Genomic DNA, 16,174 nt, shown 5'->3' with positions numbered 1-16,174 from the left:
GAGTTGGGCTATCCCAAAGGAAACTAAACAAGTCTAACAAACCTGTAAAATAACTAGCATTTCCTAAATCAATCAGATTCACTGATCAGAGAAAATGACCAACCAAGGTACTAGCAGGAGACCTGCTATCTCAGTAAATGCTGCTCAGGCCCCAGTCCTCCAGGAAGGACCCAACCTATGATGCTTTAGTTCCATTCCTTCTTCCTGTCTCCATAGGTAATAAAGTCATCATTTTGTTCTCAAATTCATGCTCAGTACCAAAAAGACAATAATCTTTCTCTTACCCTAAAGGTCCTAGTACAATAGCTGTAAGTGTCCTTGAAATCAGGCAGCAAACAAATTACATGGCATTATGTTGCTTTCTATAGGATTCAAGTCCTAGATGATAGGCATCATTATTTAAGATCATTGTAATGACAAATGATAATCTAGCATCAATGCTATGCTTAGCCTTCTATAATAATAATAGAGAGAGACCATGAGCTCTTTGGTCCAACAATCTCTCAGCTTTTCAGACATAAATAAGAAAGCTTCAGTTGGCACTGCCATTCCTTATCTGCCAAGGTTAACTCAGAGCCCAAGGAGAAAACTGACCAGCTCAAGCTGATTCACCCACAGCAGATCTCAAATGAAACTCCAAATTTCAGGAACTTGATCTCTGCCAAGGTGGAAATCTCATTCAAAAGGAAACCCCTTTCCTAATAATTATTTGTGACTAAACAGAAGTGGGATTGTTTAAAGGGTGCAGTGGCTCACACCTGTAATTCCAGCACTTTGGGAGGTTGAGGCAGGTGAATTGCTTAAGCCCAGGGGTTTGAGACCAGTGCAATGGCTCACATCTGTAATTCCAGCACTTTGGGAGGCTGAGGGAGGTGAATTGCTTGAGCCCAGGGGTTTGAGACCAGCGCAATGGCTCACATCTGTGATTCCAGCTGAGGCAAGTGGATTGCTTGAGCCCAGGAGTTCGAGACCAGCATGGGCAACATGGCACAACTCTGCCTCTACAAAAAATACAAAGATTAGCCAGGCGTGGTGGTGAGCACCTGTGGTCCCAGCTATTCAGGAGGCTAAGATGGGAGAATTGCTTGAGCGCAGGAGGTGGAGGATATAGGATCTCAGCTCCCATAAGTGGAGTTGAGATCACCCCACTGTACTCCAGTCTGGGTGACAAAGTGAGACCCTGTCTCAAAAATAAATAAATAAATAAATAAAGTATGCATAATAGAATAAATAATAAAGATGATAGATTAAAAAAATAAAAACGATAAAGGAGGAAGAAAGGAGGTATAAAATACTACAGCTAGTATCACTTTACAAGCTAATAGTTTATTATTCTTGAGTGATTAAATTCACATCAAATGAAAAGGCTTTTTGGCTTGGGTATAAACATAGAACATCTGAATTATTTATGTGGGCCATTTTGTTCCTCAAAAAAAGACCAAAAATACTGCAATACTTACTTCAGCTTTACCAGCAGAAGACCAGAACATATACAAACATATGTTCCCTAAAACAGGCAATTTTGTCCCCCAGGTGACATTTAGCAATGTTAAGACATTTTTCATCGTCACGGTAGGCTGTGTATGTATTATATAATTTGGGCATCTAGTGGGTAGAAGCCAAGGATACTGCTAAACATCCCACAGTGCACAGGACAGCCCTCTACAACAGTTATCCAGACCAAAATGTCAGCAGTGCCAAGGTAGCACAAATGACTGTTGACCAATGTGGGAAGAGACACAAGTTGGGAATTGCTTGGAAGGGCCTAACTGGCAGTGTGACGTTAGGCAAATCACCTAAATTCAAATTTGTTTTCTTAGAATCAATGAGCTAGCAATCTTTCTTAACCTATTATGGTTAAAAATGTTTGGATAATTTTCTGCACAAACTAGCTACATATAGAAATAAACCACTAGCCAGACATAGTGGCTTATGCCTGTAATCCCAGCACTTTGGGAGGTTGAGGTGAGAGGATTGCCTGAGGTCAGGAGTTCAAGACCAGCCTAGCCAACATAGTGAAACCCCATCTCTACTAAAAATACAAAAATTATCTGGCATGTGCCTGTAATCCCAGCTACTCAGGAGGCTGAGACAGGAGAATCTCATGAACCTGGGAGGTGGCGGTTGTAGTGAGATCACACCACTGCACTCCATCATGGGCCACAGGAGCGAAACTCCATCTCAGAAAAAAAAGAAACCACCAAACCAAATAAGGTAGAATGGCAAGTCTTTGTAGGCCCTGGTTGAGGGGAGCTGTAATAGTACTCTGTCACTTACTGAATACGGACTTTGAGCTTAAAAAAATTCTCCCCATATTCCCATATCTATGTGCTTACAGTTTGAATGTCTGTGTCCTCCCAAAATTCGTATGTCGAATCCTAATCACTAAGGTATTAAGATTTAAGGTATTAGAAGGTGGAGTCTTTGGGAGGTGATTAAGTCTTGAGAGGGGAACACTGATGAATGGGATCAATGTCCTTATAAAAGAGGCCCAAGGAAAAAAAGAAAAAAGAGGTCCCAGAAAGCAGCCTTGTCCCTTCCACCATGTGAGGACGTATCAGAAGTTAGCAGTGTGTAACCCAGAAGAGGGCCCTGACTAGACCCTGACCATCCTGGTACTCTGATCTTGGACTTCACAGCCTCCAGAACTGTGGGAAATAAATTTCTATTATTTATAGGCTACCTAGTTTCTGATATTTTCTTACAGCATCTCAGGGACTAAGCCACTGAGCAACCCCCAAATGCTACGGAAACATTATATGACTTGAAAAATCATAGGAAGATTCAGCTGGGAAGGGTTGGTTATTAAAGGTCAAGAATGTTATGAGAGGACTGGGTACAGTGGCTCATGCCTATAATCCCAGCACTGTGGGAGGATGAAGCAGGTGGATCACGTGAGGTCAAGAGTTCAAGACCACCCTGGCCAACATGGTGAAACCCCATTTCTACTAAAAATACAAAAATTAGGTTGGTGTGGTAGCACATGCCTATAGTTCTAACTACTCGAGAGTTTGAGGCCTGAGAATTGCTTAAACCTGGGAGGCAGAGGTTGCAGAGAGCCGAGATCGTGCCACTGCATTCTAGCCTGGGTGACAGCAAGACTCCGTCTGAAAAAAATATATATATAAAGAATGTTATGAGAAAAGATACTGATGATCCTTTGTACAAGAAAGAATTTTAAAGAACAATCCTACACTTGCAGCTAGGAGCCTTGGGTTCAAGTTCATTCACTGCTATTTCTTGCCAATATGGCTTTGAAGAAGTCATTCAGCCAACGGCAATCACTGCTTTCTCATCTGTATAGCTGGAGTAATAACCATCCTTCCTACCTCTGCAGGGATGATGCAATCACGAAATGAGAGGATGTAGATATAAGGTTATTTTGCATAAGAGCAGCTTGTCCTGCCAGTGAAGAGGCAGCAAGGTTTACTAAGCATCTCAAATGTTCTCTGCCTGAGATGTTATGGCAAACAGAGGAGTAATGGAAGACTTGGCTCCTGCCCTGCTAACTGACATATGACCAACACACAAGAAATAAGCGAACCCTGCGTGGCAATTACATATCTCTTGCTATGCTGGGGTGTGTGGTGTAGTCTCTAAACTCTGGGTTTGACGGAAGGAGATCAGAGAAGACTGAAATGGTTACGAAAGATTTCCCGAACAAAGACTGTTCTTAACTGAGTCTTTTCTCTGTAACCTCACCTTCATGGAACCTTGCTGCATCTAGTTGACCATCTTTACCTATGTTCTAGTCTTCCCTTAGTAAAGTTAAAGTAAGTATTGCCATATTTTGGTTTTTGGGTGTTTTTTTTTTTTTTTGAGAAACAAAAAATGGTAGAGAACCAGTACCCTAGACCACGATGGTCTCAAAACAGTAGTGCACAAGATGACAATCCACTGGGGTAGACGAAGAAAATATAAGACCCCTATTTTTATTTATTTTTATCTTAAAAAGTAAGATTTCATGAGTAAAAAGGTAACCCACAGAATACGAGAAAATATCTGCAAATCATGTATCTGATAAGGAATTAATGCCCAGAATATACAGAGAACGCCTAAAATAAAAGACAACCCAATTCAAAAATGGGCAAAGGACTTAAATAGACATTTTCCAAAGAAGATATACAAATGGCTAATAAACACATAACAAGATGATTGACATCACAAATTACTAGGGAAATACAAATCAAAAGTACAAAAAGATACCACCTCACATCCATTAGAATAGCTACTGTCATAAAACAGGAAACAAGTGTCAGTGAGAATGAGGAATAACTGGAACCCTTGTGCAATGTTGATGGGAATGGAAAAGGGGTACAGCTGCTATGGGAAAATATGGCAGTTTCTTAAAGAATTAAAAATAGGATTACCGTATGATCTAGCAATTGCATTTCTGAGTATATACCCAAAAGAATTGAATGCAAGGTCTTGAAGAGATATTTGAACACCCATGTTCATAACTGTAGCAGCATTATTCACAATAGCTAAAAGGTGGAAGCAACCCAGTGTCCTCAGACAAATGATAAATGTGGCACATATACACAATGGCATATTCCTGAACCTTAACCAGGAAGGAAATTCTGACACACGGTACAACACGAATGAATCTTGAGGACATTATGCTAAGTGAAATAAGCCAGCCTCAGAAGGCCAAATACTGTAATATTCCACTTACATGAGGTACTCAAAGTAGTAAAAGTCACGGAGACAGTAAGTGGAGTGCTGGTTGCCAGAGGCCAGTGAGGGGGGAATTACAGTTGTCATTTAATAGGTACGATTTCACTTTTACAAGATGAAAAGAGTTATGGAGATGGATGGTGGTGATGGTTGCACATGATGAATATATTTAACACCACCTAAATGTATACTTAAAAATGATTAAGGCAGTGAATTTTAGGTTATGTGTATTTTACATTTAAGTATTTAGAAAAAATAAGATTTTGTCCTTGTTAATATACAACATATGGCCCAACACTAGCAGTCCATTCAGTCCATGTTCAGTCACATGTCCACTATTGAGGGCTGACGGTAACATCTCTGGCACACTGAGATATACCACAGTTCTTGTGTGCTTGCCGAAGTTGATTTACTGATTGCATTGTTTTAAATTAATTAATCCTCATAAAGCAAACTAGAGGCTTAAAAAGATTGCTACTAAAAAAAAAACACCTTGGATCAAAGATAATGCAATCAAAAATGAATAAGCGAAGAGCAGAGCTGTCATTCCTATTCCTGGTATACTCTTCACACCTAGTCCACTGTAATGTAGAAACAATCACAATCGAATAAGTTAACCAAAATCCTGTTAAGATTATTTAAAATATAGATTTACATCCACTATCATTCATAATGAACTTTATCCTAAGTGTATAATGTGACTTCAGATATTAGCTAATGATAGGACATGAATATTACTTACAAATAAACAAGCATACATACATGAAGATATGGCATGCTTTTTTAACTGAGAGCAATATTCTATCCAAAAAGTTTAGAGACTACTGCTCTAGATGAACACTGCCCAAGAGAATACGCGAAGATGAAATATTCTTACCTGCACTGTCCAAAACTGTAACACTAACCACATGTGATGATTAAGCAATCAAAATGTGGCTAGTACATCTGATGAACTTCTATTTTAGATAATTTCGTTTTTTCTTTTCTTTTTTTTTTCTGAGATGGAGACTCACTCTGTCACCCAGGCTGGAGTACAGCGATGCAATCTCAGCTCACTGCAACCTCTGCTTCCTGGGTTCAAGCAATTCTCCTGCCTTAGTCTCCCAAATAGCTGGAATTACCGGTACCTGCCACCACACCCAGTTAATTTTTGTATTTTTAATAGAGATGAAGTTTCACCATGTTGGCCAGGCTGGTCTCGAACTCCTGACCACAGGTGATCCACATGCCTTGGCTTCCCAAAGTACTGGGATTACAGGTGGTAGGCACTGCACCTGGCCTATTGTAGACAATTTAAATAGCCATATGAGGCTAGTGGGCTACTTTATGGAACAGCACAGCCCTGGGCAATTAACAGATTATTGCTATTTTAAAAATATACAGCTTCCCAGTAAACAGTTATTTTTCTGCTTTTTTGTCTTTGGCCATGGTATTCTCTCTGCCTAGAATGTTCTTCTACCTTGTCCATCTAGCAGTAAGTTCTCATTTTTGAAGACACACCTCAAATGTCACCTTTCTTTAGCTGACTACTCCCTAAACCACAAAATTCTTGCCTCGGGTCTGTTCTCCAGCCCTTTTACATCTCTTCAGTATAGCACCTGAAGCTATTTGCTGCTCACTTATCTGAAGTTCTGTGATTATGAGGTCCTCAAGGCACAGCCATGTCTTACTCATCTCTGCATGATGCCTGGCACATAGTGAATGCTCAGTAACTTTTACTGAATAAGGCAGTGAATGAACCGACAAACCTTGATCTCTCAATTCATAATGCAATGTTCTTTCCACCACACCAAAATATGGCTCCATAAAACAGACTGGAGGCAAGCCTCTGCTAGCTCACAGTGCTAGATGCTACTTTAATAGACAATACGTTTCTATTATCTTTTTTTCTCTTTCAGATTCGGATGTCACAGTTACTCTTAAGTAGGCTCAAAAGGCATGCATCCTTCGAAGGGTGCAAGATGAAGGTGGTACTAGTCCCCTTTCTGAAGTATGTGTTCAAATACTGCAAGTTAAAATGACAGCTCTGATACAGTAATATTTTGCATTTTGTTAATATTTATCAAACCTTTCTTGTGTACTCTACATGGCATTTTAGCTATCAAGGTGCAAGTGTATGCCTCTCCTCACATCCTTCCACTCAAAAACCATGTGAAACTGTTGCTCTCTCATTATTTCTTATTAAATGTGCTTGATACTTTGTTAGACAGAAAGAAAGAGTTTGACCATGGCAATTGCTTATTCTGGATTTCATTTCTGAATTCTAGATTTGGCTATATTTAGCAAAGCTACAACCGTCATCATGCCCAAAGCCAGGAAGAAGACACCATTCACAAACCACCCCCTGAAAATCTGCAGTTGCCTCTAAAAAACCAGACTTCCCAGCAGGCAAACACATCTGAAGTAGGAGGGATCAAATTGGTGTTTGCGTCAAGAGAAGGTCTCAGGTGCTTATAACTAATCTCTCTGCCTGGCACTCAAGGTTCTCCATAAAATTAGTCCTTCCTTTCCTCTCCAATGCACCCTGTGCTCTGTCAAACATCCTCATTATCTCCCCTGTTCACACCTTTCAGTAACACCGGCCATTTCCCTTCCCCACCTGCTTCTGCTTAAGCTTCTAGCCTCTTATCCAACCTTCTGGGATGATTCTTTCCCCACTCACTGCTCCCTTTCCCCACAACTGGCACGGGGCTGAGACACAGGCAGGGAGCTGTGGATTCTTGATATCTATTCATCAGGCATTCAAAAGGCCCAGGGCCACTGAAGAAAGTAAGCAGCAAACACATCCAGCGAGCAAGGTAAAAGAATTTCATTCTACCACTCCATGTCTTTCTGTCCTTTCCTTGATTCTGGGGTGGAAACGTGTACTGACCAAAATGGTAACACTAAACTAGTCAGTGTTCGCAAAGTTCATCATGCTGTGCCACCACTTTACTTTGCCTATGCTATTCTCTCAGCCTGGAAGGTCCTGGCTAACACCCATCTGGAACCCCCATCTGCTGGGCAATTTCTATTCCTGTTCAAACTGCATGTCATCTACACACCCTCACCCCCAGGCTCTTTCTCTTTATAACATCTTTTACCATCTAAGGTACGTCAAAGGCCACAGTTAAGTGCTGGACACTTATCTCAGGTGTTGAGCTCTGTTAAGAGTCAGGCCTGGCCGGGCGGGCGCGGTGGTTCAAGCCTGTAATCCCAGCACTTTGGGAGGCCGAGGCGGGTGGATCACGAGGTCAAGAGATCGAGACCATCCTGGTCAACAAGGTGAAACCCCGTCTCTACTAAAAATACAAAAAATTAGCTGGGCATGGTGGTGCGTGCCTGTAATCCCAGCTACTCAGGAGGCTGAGGCAGGAGAATTGCTTGAACCCAGGAGGCAGAGCTTGCGGTGAGCCGAGATTGCGCCATTGCACTCCAGCCTGGGTAACAAGAGTGAAACTCCGTCTCAAAAAAAAAAAAAAAAAAAAAAAAAAAGAGTCAGGCCTGTGTCCCATCCATGTTAGGATCTCTGGAATCTAATACAGTGCCTGCCACAAAGAGGCACATTCATGTATCATATTGATAACACCAACACATTAGAATGATGTGCCTTTAATGGAATTTTTGGTGGTTTCACACACATTTTTTTTTTTTTTTGAGACAAAGTCTCACTCTGTTGCCTAGGCTGGAGTGCAATAGCATGATCTCGGCTCACTGTAACCTCTGCCTCCCAGGTTCAAGCGATTCTCCTGCCTCAGCCTCCCAAATAGCTGGGATTACAGGCATACGCCACCACACCCAGCTAATTTTGTATTTTTAGTAGAGACAGAGTTTCTCCATGTTGGTCAGCCTGGTCTTGAACTCCCGACCTCAGGTGATCCGCCCACATCAACCTCCCAAAGCGCTGGGATTACAGGTGTGAGCCACCACACAAGTCCTTCACACACATTTTTAAGCCTTACTAGTTTGCTCTGCATGTAGGAGAAATTATCAAAGTTTACTAATGTGAACATTTGGTAGTTTTCATCAGTCCTAGACCTGGATTCCTTGACTACAGGTTAGAAAACTGCTCTGAGGAGCCATCTAGTCCACCTTATAGCTCTAGAATGTTGTCTTGGACACAGTAAAAAATAAATAAACATTTATTGTTTAAAGCTGAGATATAAGTCCTCGTATAGCTAAGGAAGTATGATAAAAGCGCAGTTTCTCAATCCTTCTTTGAACATTGCTCCAATTTTCCCATTGAGCTCATTCTGGAAGCTTAAACCAAATCTTCCCTTGACATCACATGCCCATTAACTTAGACATGATTTAGCATCTCATCATGGCATCTTCGCTGAGAAAGCTAGAAAGAAAATATTCTCCCTGGCACCCAGCCTAGAAATAGCCATATTCCTCTAAACTCATGACTTAAAGACTTCACTTCCCCCAAACAGCCCCTGCTGGACTAGTTAGTAAAATCAGGCTAGAAAGGCTGATGCTAACAGGGGAGATATGGCGGTGCGGCATCCTTTTGTCTTGCCCAGCACCTGCTCCTCGGGGTTCTTGCAATTCCTCACGAAAAAGCACAGACCAATACCCACAATCGAGAAAAAGACATCAGCAGTGGAACATGGTGGTAATCTGGTCTATGTTTTGAAGTCTCTCATACCACTCCTCTCTAAACTGCCTGGCCACCGCTCTGGGCACACAGTGTACAACTCCCATGGTCCTTCGACAACTCTGGTTGGAAATGTAGATAGGTCAGCATTTGGGGACTCACAGAGAAGAGAGTCCAGGGAAGCAGCATGGCTACCCAAAACATCTGTTGGCCCTTAAAGGAGCTGGTGAGGACTCTGCAAAGAACATCTGGCTCTGTCCCCTAACAATGGGGGAAAGGAATTGCTTCAGATTGCTGTAACTCAACTGGCTTTCACAATGCTCCCACTCCCCTTTAACACACACACACTCACACACACTCTCTCTCCATATATATATATATATATATATATATGATATATAACATTGCTGGTAAGTAATGGCTACCATTTATTGAACACCTGAAAATGTTAATTACTTTATATATATTGCCTCATTTAATCTTCATGACCAGTCCATTAGGCAGTGGCTTTCAAACTTGACCTTGCATCAGAATCTCTCCAGGAACTTGTTAAGCCCCACACCCACAGCCCATGTAGTGAGGCCTGAGAATCTCCATTTCCAACAAGCTCACAGGTGATAAAGATGCTCCACTTTGAGAACCACTACCACAGGGAAACAGAGATTCAAGAGTGGTTTGGAATGTCTTGCCTACAGTTCCACAGCTAGTAAAGAAGAGATCCAGAATGCGAACCTAGATCTCTCTGACTCTACAGTAGCTGGTAAGCATACTACTGTATGTATGAATATACCCCTCACCTTCCAAATTCACTGGCAGATCCTTAAAGGCAGATGTCAATCACACTCTAGACCTCCCTCATCCCTCTCAGAACTTCATAGGGTCTTTGGACTCGGTAGGTGCTACATAAATACTTTGTATACTGGTTCCTACATATTTACACACTTCTAGGAGCCACAAATTCAAACACAACTAAAGCCAAAGAACACAAAAAGGGCAGCATAGCCAGCCCTGGGTCTACACGATATTCTCTATTGCTTCTCTGTCTTCGCCCATGCTGCCACCATACTAACTTCTACACACTCTTCAGTTACTTTCTCCAGAAAACAAACCTGGGCTCCCTAAAATTGGGGGCCACTACACCCTAAGTATACCCCTATGATGGCACTTATCAATCCACTATAACAGGCTATTTTCCATCTCTAAAGCAGTTGGTAAAGGCCGGCATCTAGTTTAACAGCATACCCCCAGAGCCTAGCACAGCACCTGGCACTTCACAGGCACTCCATAAACTGCTGAATGAATAAATACAGAGCTACAAGTCCTAAATTCCATGTAAAAATATCACAATACATGATGCACAGTTCTCGAAGATGAATCCCAGGGAAGAGGAAGGCAGCCTAGGTAACAAAGACCAATTTTGCCTTTTCTCCTCCTGATCACTCTTCTCACGCTTGGAGAACATGAACTGCTTAGGGCAGCATCATCCGTGATGAGACAACATCCTAGCTGAACAAAATGCTCATGGGCTATGAGGGGAGAAAAAGTGCTCTGTTGCCCCTCATTTCTTCGATTTCTCTGACACACCCTCCTTTTCACCATTTCTCCACCCCACTGTAGTCAAGGGCTTTGGCACAGGGATGAAAGAGACAGATCAGACTCAAGGGTGCGGATCTGGCAGCGGGCACAGAAGCATCTCCCAGCCTGCACCAAGGTCCACAGGAAAGATCCAAAGGGACAGTGACTCAGGCCCCAGATAAAGCCCAGCTAGAGCAGTATTGAGAATGGAAGAGCAATAATTTCACAAGGACATTAACTGTCAGACGTTTTTTTTTTTTTTAATCGTGTTTTTAAAGTACAGGGTTCAACCCTCTTCCCAGAAAACTGGGCCCTGCTGAATCCAGCGCTTACACAAGCTGAGAGCCAAACACAGCTTCTTCCTCTTCCAAACCCACCCACCAGCCGGCAGTACTCATCATGACAAGCATTTCCCAGGGCCAGGTCAGGACCCTTGCTTCAACTTTAGCTTGCAAAAGGCCCCTTTTTAAAGATACCTCTTAGCTTTCTCTCTTCCCTTGCTAATAAAACTGTTCCCTACCACCACCATGTTGCAGTAATAGAGACCTCTCCCTACCTCCATCCAACCCCTCTCAGTCTATAACACAACCTACAGCAGGTTGGCCCATCCAATTAGTCTGAATTGCTTTATGCCAAGGAAATTGCTGCTTTTATTAAAAATAAAAGCACACTAGGCAGGCAATGGGCTGTGAAAAGTATGGGTCTGGCATAATTATGAAGGTCGAGGTTAAGGTTACCAAGAGATATGCAAACATTTCCCAAAAGCCTGAGGGAATAAAGATGTATATCTACATGAGCATAGATAAACAGATGAAACACAGAGGAAATTTACGAAGCAGATCTAAATAACATCTTCCCTGATAGCGAAAAAAACAAAATCAGAGTTACTCTCAAGTAATTTTTCTTTTGGTTAAAAACACAAAAACAAAACCTAAAGCAAGGGGAAGAAGGGTCTGCTAGACTGAGTTCAAAATAACCACATTAGTTTTATATAATTTCTGTTATCTTTGCTATATTCTGGGGACCTAATTACAGTTGGGTCAGGAAACAAACCTAGTGAAATCCACCAAGGGCCCCTTGGAAAAACACAGTCACATTCTCCGAAAATCCTCTCTTCCTTCCAATGCCTGCTCATGGAGTGGGAAAGTTGGGTAGGAGAAGGAGAAAACCCTCTCTTCTTAAAAGTCCCCCCATCCCCACCCTTCAGCCTTCACATCAAGATTTTGAGTTTTAGGAGGATGACAAGCCCATCACCCTGCTTTTGGCATAAAGCTTTACACTTTCACACATACGTTTTCTTGTGTGATCCTCAAAATTCGGCTTCTTAATATTAAAAAAATAAAAATAAAAGGCCACTAAGGTAAACAATTTCGGCAACCTCCCCACACCCCCATAAGCCCAGTCACTTTCAAATCTCAATTTTAAATCTCTCAAGGACAATGACTCACGGGGTAAGTGAAGGGGGAAGGGGGGGTCAACTGGTCAAAGCCCATTCATACATGCAACAACTAGAAACCACAGTCTTGCCGCATCAGCATAAGATTTTAATTTACGGCGCATTGAGCCCCGCCGTACCTTCCGCCAACACCTCGTCCACTGTGACCTGCTGTCGCCCGATGCCAAAGACTCTTCCGATGTAGCCACTGCCCAGGCCTGAGGTGCTGCCCCCTCCTCCGCTGGAGCCGGAGCCCAGGCCAGAGCCGCCCTGCTCTCGCCGGGAGTCGAAAAACTTCTTCATCTTGCGAAAAGGAAGCAGCAAAGCAAAATACCGATGGTTTCTAGATTTTTTTTTTTTTTTTTTAAGAAAAGAGATCCAAGGATTTCTTCTCGGATTTCAGCTCGGAGAGGAGCCACCCGAATCCGGCCGTGGGGGTGGGGGCTGAGGGAGGATGCCTATAGGAATATGCGTGTCAATCGCGCGGCGGGTCCCCTCCTCCTCCAGAGAGCGATTCGTGTAAGTTTAAACCTGTGATGACAGAGGAAGAGAGAGAGGATGAATCAGTAACACACTTATAAATTCAACCGCTGAGTCCTAGGGGGAGCAAAAGCCATCATCCCGGGGAAACGCTTCATGTATTTTCCTGGCGAGAAAAACCCTGGGGCTGAAAACGCGACCCCGGCCCCAGAACCCAGGACCCCCGATCCGGGAGCTCGGAGAAAGGAGGGATCCGAGCTGCACCGGCAGCGCTGACCCTCCCGGGCACTGCCTCCCGCTCCTCCCGGGTCTCCCCGCCGCCCCTCGAGGCGGCATCCTGGCAGCACCCACTTGAGACGGCTCGGCGGCCGGCGCCCAGCTACCAGCCCCGCGACATTGTCACGGCCGCCGGGCCGGCCTGCGACGCAAAGAGGAGGCGGCGCTGCAGCGAGAGCCAGGGCCGCGCTCGGCGCCCGCCCGCCCGCCAGCCAGCTGATCCCGGGAGCGCCGGGCGGAGACTGACCCGCCCCTCCCCCGCGCGCGCTCCCGCCCGGCTCCATCCACCCAACCAGGAAGTGAACCGCCGCCGGAAGTGCCACTCCGGGCGGCGCGGCGAGGGACGGAGCCCTCTCCTGCAACCGCTGTTCTGTCGCCACAGATGAGAAGGAGTCGACGGCGAGAAAGGGACTCGGGGGAAGGGGTTCTCAGTGCAGAGAGAGTTCTGGAAAAAACTGTCGATATCGCCCGAGCCGCAGGGCAAGCTGGGAAAGGTAGCTCGGCGCAGTCCGGCTGCTGGACTACAACTCCCAGCATGCTCCTGGAAGAGCGGGCAAGGCGGCAGCGGTGGCCTTTACGGCCTCGAAAGAGGTTTGTGGGGTGGCGCGTATGTGGGGACTCGGCAACTTAAACACATCCCGTGAAGAAACTACCAACGACGAGGTTTCCCCCTGCTGTATGTTCCACACTCCTGGAGCCATCTTATTTGCGGCCTGGCCTCCTAGCACAAGGGATTCTGGAGGTTGTGGTTTCCGAATGGATTGAGACTGACACCTGAAGGACGCGGCTTAACCGCTTAGCCCCGAGCGGGTCGGCTGAAATGGAGACGAGAAGTGATCAGGAACATTGTGCTGGCAGTTGGATCCGGCAGCACTAGAGCGCCAGCCTTAAAATAAGTAAAACCGATGCCCTTCCGCCCCTAACCTCAAAAGCTGCTTTTGCTTCTAGATGTTATCGAGAGCCGGCTCTGCGGTCAGCTCTGAGCTAGGCGCCCTGAGAACGCTCAATAAGACTGTCTCGTCTGGAAATGTACAGGCGAGATTCAAACCGAGAGACTGCCAAGGATTGTCTGCAGAGGAGATCCTAGGATACCAAAGACCCAGCCGGTTGGCTTGATCCCAAACTCTGGGGCTCTTCAGCCCATGCTGCCCCTTAATTCTTCCTCCTTTGCTGACGCTGTGGGTGCGCCCCATAGCCTGACCTTCACTAACCCTCTTGCACACAAGAACGCTAACCCTAAACTGATCAGTTATTTATTTTTCACTTCAAGATTCTTCCATTGATGCTTATGTTTCCTTGATACCGTTTTAAGTGCTGAGGGTAGGGGAGAACTGTGTGATTTGCATCTGCCAAATGCAGACGATTTGGAAGGCCAGTTGGTACACTTTTCCAACCCTAGATTTCCTGATGGATGATGCAGAAGGTAGTGGCAAGTCTCTGACAAAAACAAACAAAAAACCTATTATTTATTAATATGATTTTTCTAACCCCTGAATATGGGCTATTATTCATCTCCACCCGCTCTTCCCACTCCCAGTGCTTGTCGCAGAATTTTTTCCGGCGGGCATTTGAGTAGAGAAGGGTGCCCCAGGGAAAAAAATGCTTTCTCGAATCTGAATATTGAGCTGAGCTGTGACTGGGCTAACAGTGGCCTGTGTTGTTGTTGTTGTTGCTGCTGCTGCTGCTGCTGTTTCAAGTAGTGCCATTGTAATTAAACTCCCTGGGTAGAGATAGCATCGTTTCTTCCGGAGAGTCAGTGCTGTCAACTCAGTTCGCAAATTCGTGCAGCCACCTCCAGGGTGAAATGCAGCACCTATTCCCTCAAACTAAACCCAGGAAGGCATGTTCTCTGCACTTTCCTTAAAAGGCCAGATTTCTGTCTAAGGAAGTTTGAAACAGATCTTAAAATAGATGAGAAAGCTCATTTGGAATTAGACTGGTTGACCCCCATCTTTCTCAGCACCTATTTGTCTTCACTGACTTTCTTTCTTTCTTTTTTTTTTTTTTTTTTTAAAGAAAAAGCTCTGCTAGGTCCTAAAATCAATCTAGTGCTATCTCAATTTTTACTTTTCTAGACTTTCCTGGTACCAGAGTAGGCCAGGCTTACACAAATCTCCAGTCTTAATTCAGTGATATAAAAACTCCCAATAAGCTGAAGGTAGCTAACATGCACTTATTGACCATCCACGTAAATGCTCTGATCAGAATCTGAGGGAAGAGGTTTAAAAAACAAACAAAAAATAGATGATTAGATTCCTTGCCCTCCATTCCCTCACAGACTAATAGCAATTATAATGACAAATCCAGTTTTTCATGCTTTGTACATGTTAAGTATGTAATGCTCACAACAATCCCATGAAATAAAATGAATAAAAATACTCATAGGTGGGTAAATAAATCAGATTAGTGACTTGCCCAAAGTCACATGGTAAATAGCAAAGCCAAGATTCAAACCCAAACATTTTAGCTTCAGAACCCACTTCTTACCTGGCTATTCTAAACTGTCTGCTTAGAGAGAGCAAACATTAACTGATTAAAAGACTTGAGAGTAATTAGAAACCTATGCACAAGCAGCATAGGACCAGGAGACAGGAAACCTCTGCCACTTCATAGCTGGGACCCTAGACCTCTTATGTCACTGGGCTTATTTTCTCAGCTATAAAACTAGAGCTCTTACACCTCTTACTGGTTTTTTAGTTCCTGAGTTCAAAATAATGAACAGATCAGCCACTATCATCTCAAAAGTATCACAATTACTTTCTGTATAATTTGTCCCACTCTGCACTCCTATTCAACTTTTAATGTATTTGATGTCTCAACCAAATACATCAAAGCTAGAGAACGGTCTTCTACTTATCTCCTTGAGCATCCAGTATAATAGTTTACGTAGAGTGTGTTCTTACCAGTACTTAAATAACGTAAATAGCTGACTTGAAATTAAATGTGACACAAAAGAGAGCTATCTGATTAAGGTGGAAAGACTGAAGTATCATGGATGAGTTTTGAACTAAATGTGGAAGATACTATGGATAAATACTCAAAGGGAGTGGGACAGAAACGGGCATTTGCTATTGTTACAATAGCCATTATAACACTGAAGGAACAGACTCTTTGTGGCAATAAGATGCCAAATTATAAACAAGACCTAAGGC

At 43.7% G+C, this 16,174-nt stretch overlaps 1 protein-coding gene across 20 annotated transcripts in view; it reads right to left on the bottom strand.

Annotated features, from left to right (window-relative positions):
* AAK1 (AP2 associated kinase 1) overlaps positions 1-13,488 on the bottom strand; it is a 177,402-nt gene extending 163,914 nt beyond the window's left edge. For 18 of the 20 annotated variants that reach the window (XM_035272368.3, XM_054244864.2, XM_035272372.3 and 15 more), the window contains exons 1-2: positions 13,098-13,266; positions 12,407-12,797 (exon numbers count right to left, since the gene is read on the bottom strand). In XM_035272368.3, the coding sequence (XP_035128259.1) occupies positions 12,407-12,569 (163 nt within the window). In that variant the 5' untranslated portion in view covers positions 12,570-12,797; positions 13,098-13,266. The other 2 variants (XM_054244862.2, XM_078349150.1) reach the window with 1 other exon arrangement.
* Between the last annotated feature and the right edge of the window lie 2,686 nt (positions 13,489-16,174).

This window comes from Callithrix jacchus, chromosome 14, assembly GCF_049354715.1.
Source record: "Callithrix jacchus isolate 240 chromosome 14, calJac240_pri, whole genome shotgun sequence".
In the NCBI taxonomy this organism is placed as follows: domain Eukaryota; kingdom Metazoa; phylum Chordata; class Mammalia; order Primates; family Cebidae; genus Callithrix; species Callithrix jacchus.
Note: the sequence above shows the minus strand (reverse complement) of the source record. Positions and strands in the feature narration are given on the sequence as shown.